The sequence below is a fragment of the Armigeres subalbatus genome, chromosome 2 (assembly GCF_024139115.2).
Source record: "Armigeres subalbatus isolate Guangzhou_Male chromosome 2, GZ_Asu_2, whole genome shotgun sequence".
In the NCBI taxonomy this organism is placed as follows: domain Eukaryota; kingdom Metazoa; phylum Arthropoda; class Insecta; order Diptera; family Culicidae; genus Armigeres; species Armigeres subalbatus.
This window is the reverse complement of record NC_085140.1, coordinates 15,117,592-15,125,157: the sequence shown is the minus strand read 5'-3', so window position 1 is coordinate 15,125,157 and position 7,566 is coordinate 15,117,592. Positions and strand designations below refer to the sequence as shown.

Here is a 7,566-nt window from a genome sequence, read left to right as displayed (position 1 = left end):
TTTGTATACGAGAAAGGCAAAAACATTCTGAAACATTTTATTCAGCTGTGAGCACGCATGTAGAATTAAGTCTTTTTTTTGTTATTGAAGAACAGTTTTTTTTGGCCATACCTCGATTGCAATAAGCAGCGTATTGTGTAGGTATATCATTTTTCTAAATTCCGAGAAAACAGCAATGAAATTGTTTTTCCACAAATTTTCCACAAATAAGTTTGTAGTTTTTCTAATGGAAAGTGATCAATACATTTCCGAGTTATTTGCCAGACAGAAAATGTGTTTTTGGATGAGGTGTCAGAATAAAAAAATTTCTCATTTTCTGGCCAATATACTTAGTTTCTCAAACAAGCGGTTCAATTATCCTTTATCACATCAAGCTATCAAATCGACGGCAATTGGCCGCGAATTGATCCATTGAATTAGGAAATAAAGTATCGACGAAACAAATCAATCAATGTTAAAAATGATGTTCTGTAAACTGATTACCAAGTAACGGTCCTGCATAAAAGTCATATCACAATCCACGGAAAATGAAATTTTTCTTCAGCAGCAATCATTTTAGCTCATCAGTTGAAATATTGAAAAAAAAGTATTGTCAGTATTCTTGTGCATTTGGTCTTACCTCATCTTCGATGTGTAATAATAAAGCAGTGGATACGCCCAAGGGCTTTCAATATGAATGTCGTGAGTTCGAATCTCAGACTGTAGATCTTTTTTATGTCAAGTCCTAATAATCGTATGATTGTTTCATTGATGTTTATAATCAATCGTTGGAATTAGATACAATATATACCTAGTGCTAAGTAAAAATGGAGAGAAAAATACTGGAGAACAGATTACCCATACCCTGCTCTAAACCCTGTTTATTTATAAATACTGTAATATTTTTAATGTTTGATATTTTAAACTCCAGCCTGATAGCCTTTTGATTTCCTTTCAGTATGATCCTATATGAATAAAGTAACTAGCACAATTCTAATATGCTATCCCGAATAACAGCAATAATGGGCTTTAACTTATTAACACATTAACACAACAGTGGTATTTTCACATTGGATTTGCTTCATATTTATGTTTTTGTGGACATACAACATACGGGAGCTTGTCAATTTTCTATCTCACTGAACATATACTTATCTCATCACAAAACAGAGAAATACAGCAATTACAAACACAATCTTGTCGCTTCTTTTTGCTAACATGTATGCTCACTGCACTGCAAAATCACAAAAATAGAAAAACAAATCAAATTTCTTTTCATTGCTTGTTTTTGATGGGTGGAAATGGGAGCTGAATTATATAACCACTATGAGAGGATTGAATTGAGTAATGTTTTTTTTTTTTTTCTTCCTAAACAATGGAGGGGGAATCTGCTCAACAGACATCCTGGGTTGACCAGGAAGTGCTGGGTTAGGGCCACCTCCAATGAGGGAGGCAGGGCTGCATCCCCGACCAGCTAAACCGTTTCCATTGCCGCCAAGCCCATCGTCCCTTCGGTACAACCAGAAAGTAATGCTTCAAAGGGGGGCCAGTGCATGACGCACCCTCGAGGTTAGCTGCGTGTCCTTGCAGCATCGAACATCGTGCCTCGCTTTTTAGAAGAACACCATGGTATCGTGCCAGCACATTGCCGGCTTTCCAGGTGGCCTTACCACGCCCTATGTCCTCGGAAGGTGGGAAGGGTCGACTTCGCGCCTGCTTCCCTCTGCACGACTGGTATCAAGAATGATGATGCCGCGTGCACCCCAAATTGACCTTTCTGCGATAGGGCCTATTCGCCAGCACACAGAGGGACTTGCCGACGCGAGGCCTACGCCTGCCCCAGCCTTGACTAGGACCCCTTTCCGTCCTCGGGCTCGGAACCCGCCCGGTTGACCGACGCCGCGAAAGCGACGATACCATGTTGTTCTTCGCGCGGCCACTTGTTCGATAAAAGGATCGAGTTCGACCACAGAGCATGACCACCGGTATGACCCATGAAGCCGACTCCGATCCCTTGGACCACCTCTTATTTGCGCCTGAACTAGCCATCCTTGAGTCCACGCGCTACCTTCTGTGTAGCTCCGAGACGATTTGGGAGAGCCAGCCAGCCAACTTCATCTTTACATATCCTCCGAACAAGGTTGTCCAGGGTAGTGTCCAGACCACATATGGCAAGCATGTGGTCACGCATTGCGCGAAAACGAGGACACACGAACAACACGTATTCCGCCGTTTCCTCTAAAACTGCGCACACCAAACACTCGGGCGAAGCCGAGCAAGCCAGCTGCATTACCTGCACTGTGATTTTGCAGCACGCTTAAACGTTGGGCACATCGAGGCCCCCATAGGGTGCTTGCTGTTCACAGCTTTGCTGGAACAAATCAAACAATTGGGAGGGTTCGTGCAGCATTGTGCCTTATGTCCCTCCAATCCGCAGCGTCGGCAGAGATTGCTTCTGTCAGGGCCTTTGTAGTCCCATTGCTTGTGCCCCGGTTCCAGGCACTTGAAGCAAACTTCGGGTTGCTCGTATATGCGCACAGGGCATACCGACCATCCCACCTTGACGCTCCCTAACTTGACTACCTTGGAGGCGTCCGCTGCAGATAGCCGAACCAATGCTACCTGCGTCCCTGCCGGACCTTTCCGTAGCCGAACGGCTGCGGTGGGCGTCTCCACTTCACACTGTCGCCGCAGTGCCGTGACGAGCTCTTCGACTTCAGTGATCTCGTCCAGGTCTTTAACCCTTAGATTCACCTCCGTCGTGAGTGCCCTCACCTTGACCGTCTCGCCTAGGACCTCCTCCGCCAACTTCTTGTAGGCGGCGCCCTTTGCGGGACGCCCCGCTTCAGCTCGAGTATCATCTCGCCAACCGGGTACGTCTCATTCGAAGTACGCCGGCGCCCAGTTCACCGAGCTGGACGTCACTCCCCATCGACTTCCAAGCCTCCGAGAACTTAGCCTCGTCCCCCGTGATCTCTACGCCATCGCCCCTGGAGCGATTGGCGCCTACCCTAGACGTCTTGCTACCCTCAGTCGCCTGGGCCGTCTTTTCGGCCCTTGACGTCTTCGGTTTCCTCTTGTTCTTGACCAGGGTCCAGGAGGCATCATTCCCCTCTATTATTTCCCTGGTCTGGTGCGGCTGAGAACTTTCAGCCTGCCGTAACCCCTTACCACCGTCTTGCCTGAGTGGACGGACCTTTCCAGGTTCTTCCTCCCCCGGTTTTGGAGGTACCTGACCGGGGTTCAGCTTCCCAGCCCCACTACCCTTGTTCGGGGGAGTAGCCCTCCGCGTTTTGGAGCGGCCCCAGGGAGCTCATCCCTGGAGACTGTCTCCTGTTTTTGTGTCTGCTCCGTTGGAGTAGTCACCCCCGACGTACCTGCAAATACTTGAGCCTCAGTCTGGGTAGACTTTGGCACCACCGTCTTAGCTGGCACGCCTTCGGTCGACTCGACCTTGCCTAAGTCTGCGAATCCTTGGGCCTCAGTCTGGGTAGACCTCGACTCCACCGATTTCACGGGTTTACACTTGGCCGTCCCGACCGCCCTCTCCAGCTTGGCGTCCAGCATCGACTTTCCAAGTTTCTGCAAGCCCCATGATATTATGCTTCGATGACGCAAAGTCGATGATGGCGTCCAGCTGTTCCGTCGCCACCTCGAAGGCCGAAAGCCCATCGCGTTTGCGGTTCATCGCCTTCACAAGCCATGGGCCGTCAATAACCCCTTCCGGCGTTTTTATAGCCGAGAGGAAGGTTGCGTGACCCACGCTGGCGCTGCGCACTGAGCTGCCGACTATTGCCCTAGTAGCACAGTTTGGATCGATTTTGTTACAGCAATTCCAATGTGACTGGATTTGGTCGCATATGAGTCACAGTAACTGATATGTGACAAGTGTGTTACTCGGGTGCCTCTGGCCTCCTAGGCGGTGACCTGAACAACCCACCTCTTGCGAAGGGGTTGTCGCCTACACTACTACCACTAATTGAAGAATTGACTTGGTTTTCCATATGGTCCCACGAGTTGCTCGGGAAAAGAGGTCCACCACGCCAGAGCCCAGCATAACGCGGTAAGGGACAATTACTGTGGAGGGTGCCCAGGTACCCCACAGGCTCCGTTAAAGGCCTAGCTTATTATTTCACCCCCTGGCCATGCATCCCCTCGGCACGGGTCGCTTGACGCCTTGGGATTAGGGGTTAGGGACGATGGTCCCGGTCTAACTCGCAGTGGCCATGGGGAGGGGTCGTCAAGCCCTTGGACAAAGTCCCTGCTGCCCCCAAATGAATTGAGTAATGTGGTTTTTAGAAATTGTAGTTAATTCATTCCCAATTGGATGAATATTACACGATTTATATTCATGTTTATCATAAAGACAACCATGTATTATCGATGGTACTGTGGTAAAGCAAGCGCTTCACATTCCAGAGGTCACAAGTTCGAATCCAACATGGGACGTTATGCTTTTTTTTATACGCAAAAACCATTTTGGCCATAACTCTGAATTACAATGAGCTATCGAGCTAATTTTCAATTCAGGAACCAATGGGACTGAATTCCGCGTTGAATGCAACTTGTTGCGAGCAAATCGGATAATTCTAAGTGCCAAAAAATGTGTCTCACATTTTTGTACACATACATACACACACACACACATACACACATACATACACACATAAAGACATCACCTCAATTCGTCGAACTGAGTCGATTGGTATATAACACTATGGGTCTCCGAGCCTTCTATCAAAAGTTTGTTTTTGGAGCAGTTCTATAGCCTTTCCGTATACATACTTAGTATACGAGAAAGGCAAAAAATGTAAAAAAAAAAAAAATTAAATTTTTTCTCTGGGAGGGGGGGGGGGGGGGGGGGGGGGGTTATGTCCAAAACCACCCCCGTGGCTACGCCACTGCGTCGATGACTAAAATCTAGAATCTAAATTAATCTAAATGCTTGAAAGCCTCCATTTTAGAGGCACAAAGGCTATGTTCGAAAAGCTCAGTAGCTTTTTTTGCGAGAGGCTCAAAAGCCTTCTTATAAGCGTCTTGGAAGCCTTATTTCAAGAGGCTTCCGAGTCTCTTGAAAGGAGGCTTCCGAGCCTCTTGGACGCAAAAAGGAGGTGATTGCTATTGATTATTTCCAACAAACTTGTATTGAGTAACAATTGTTTTCATTGAAATGAAGATAAACTTGAAAGAAAAAAATAATTCGGGGATTCAGGCTCATTCCGGACAGTATCCCATTCGGGGTAATGGCATCGTAGAGTCATTGGATACTGGTCTATAACGAGCGAAGAACCGAAGACTCAGGCAGTATCAACAAGGATAACGTTTTTAGAACTACAACTATTATATAAATATTATCAGTTTCTTCTAACGTGTTCCTTTTTATTTCCATGTTTGCTCTTGTGTTCTATTATTTGAATTTTGTTTCGTTTAGTGGATAAATTAGTTCAAAAAGAAATGTGTTCGGAGGTCCCTCGGTTGGGTCTAAAAGTGATATCGACCAGTAAAGAACTGGAGTATATATCTCAAAATTCACTTAATTAAAGAAAATAGAAGAGAAATATATATGAGGCGAACAACTTATGGTCGTATAGGAGGCGTCTTCGTGGGATAGGCATAGTGTCCTACAAATAACGGGAAACGAACTGACTGTTTGAGAATAGCGAACACGAACGGGCGGTCAACGTTAAAAGACATCGGGACACTCCTCCCAACAATGGAAAATTCTGAAAAAACATTCATATTTAGTAGTCTCGCACCCACCAAAAGTTTACTCAACTTACTGCTAACAGCGGCCGCCCGAACTCCTTTCTCGTCGACCTGAACCGTCACACTTTGCTTCACTTTGTCGAGGGTAAGCTTTTCGTTTTTGAAAATTTGAAACGTGCTCCACTGGAACGGTGCGGTCAGCTGCAGTCGTCGCAGAACCGAATTCACATTTACGCTGGTGGAAATCGTAAAGCGAGGCATTTTCACCGAGATTCTCATGGGAACCAGACTATCGTACAGATGACGAAACGCGCCGTTATTCAATCTTTCTACCATTTCCGTCATATTGCCGTCAGTTTGCCGCGGCATTATTATCATAAACGAATAGTCACTATCCTTTTCGAACGGCAATTCTATTGCCTGGATGTTCAAATCATTGTTCAAAGTCACCGGAAGCAAAGTAGGGCCCAAGTTCATGAAGTTTGTCATAAAAAGTTTTCCGATAGGGTAGGCGTTGAACATATCCATTTTAGATGAGTTGACATTGAACTGGTGTTCCCATTTGCATGCAAAGGAAGCCACACTCAACAGAATCATTCTTGTGTCGGGAAGAAGATCGTTGCTCATCAACACGGCACTGGTCATACCGGAGGTTACGTTCTTTGCCCAGCGGTTCACCACCGAGGGAATGACTTTTAAATCCAACTTGGGATGATGGTCGATTGAGGCATTAAAATTTTCGGCTGTCTGGAGTAATTTTTGGTTAAGTGAATCCGTTCCGAAAACAATGATCTTGGTGGCGTACGTAAAGTGCTTGTCCAGTTGCAGTTGCGTTAGCTTACGCCGGTGTCGCTCGGTAGCTCTGGTAATGGAATTTGGAAGGTGCAATTTTTCGATCATCTGCTTCAACGTGTACCGATCGGATACGGTGTTTGCCAGCATGGTCATTCCCAGCCGGATCGAGAAGGGCAGCAAGGCCAGATTTCGACGCTGATCGAACGATCCCTTTGAGATGGAAGAATAAATTAGAAATTGTTATCATGTTTCAGAGTTTGTTTGAGTGTACCTCCAAGTAGTCCCAAATGAATTCACTCGAGAAAAGTGGTGGATCAGATGAACTGAACGCCAATGTGGCGAACGTGATAACGCCGAGAGTTAGTAATAGGCGAGTCATTTCGTGACGGTTGAGAGCAAAATATTTGCCCCTTATTTATAACAGATTCCACTATTAGGTTACATGTGTTGCATCCTAATTAGGTTTGTAAGGTTTATGAGCATATGGCGTATATTGTGGAATTGGCGCATTTAGCTCAAGTGTTTTAGATTATTTCCACCGTCGGTTTCCTACGACTTCTACGACTTGTTCTTCGTTCTGCTTTGTTTATTTATTTTTAAGAAAATTATTTAGCTCTTTTTTAGTGGAATGTTTTCACTGTCATAAGACGTACAAGTTTAGTACAATTCCATTTAATTCCACTTTTATTACTTTCTCATATTTCGTATTTCGACCTCAACTGTAAGGCCGTCTTCAGTGTCTTGTACTTGACTCGACTTTATTTTTAATTTCGGAACTATCAGGTTGAGGGCTAGTACAGTTTAGTAGTGAAAAATTAATCAAACTTTATTGCCTTGCTAAGCATAGTTGCCCCATGTCGTTTTTCTTCTTTGTCGTTCTCATGGTGCCGGTGGTGGCGCCTTTTCTCCATACATTATGGCTAGTCTTGACAGCAATTCATTCTAGTTGTTCAATCAATTGATGAATACTTTTGATGACCGCCAATGCATCGAGACTGACATCGCTTAAATAAAATGGGACAAGTATGATTGGGACGGCAGTTTAGCAGCAGGCCATGTCATTTCCTGTCACACCTCTGTAGGGTG

The 7,566-nt window shown here is 45.5% G+C and overlaps 1 protein-coding gene across 1 annotated transcript; it reads right to left on the bottom strand.

The window, feature by feature from the left end:
- Window positions 1–5,140: 5,140 nt before the first annotated feature.
- On the bottom strand, window positions 5,141–6,906 carry LOC134214039 (glia-derived nexin-like). Its single transcript, XM_062693484.1, has 3 exons — window positions 6,752–6,906; window positions 5,760–6,690; window positions 5,141–5,702 (listed from the first exon to the last, which is right to left on the bottom strand). The coding sequence occupies exons 1-3, from the start codon at window positions 6,857–6,859 to the stop codon at window positions 5,557–5,559; spliced, it is 1,185 nt and encodes a 394-aa protein (XP_062549468.1). The 5' UTR covers window positions 6,860–6,906; the 3' UTR covers window positions 5,141–5,556.
- Window positions 6,907–7,566: the final 660 nt, after the last annotated feature.

Coding starts and splice junctions, on each gene's coding strand:
- LOC134214039 (XM_062693484.1), bottom strand. CDS start 6,859: ATGACTCGCCTATTACTAACTCTCGGCGTTATCACGTTCGCCACATTG. Junction 6,691..6,751: donor TCATTTGGGACTACTTGGAG/GTACACTCAAAC, acceptor TCCATCTCAAAG/GGATCGTTCGATCAGCGTCG. Junction 5,703..5,759: donor TCGGGCGGCCGCTGTTAGCA/GTAAGTTGAGTA, acceptor ATGTTTTTTCAG/AATTTTCCATTGTTGGGAGG.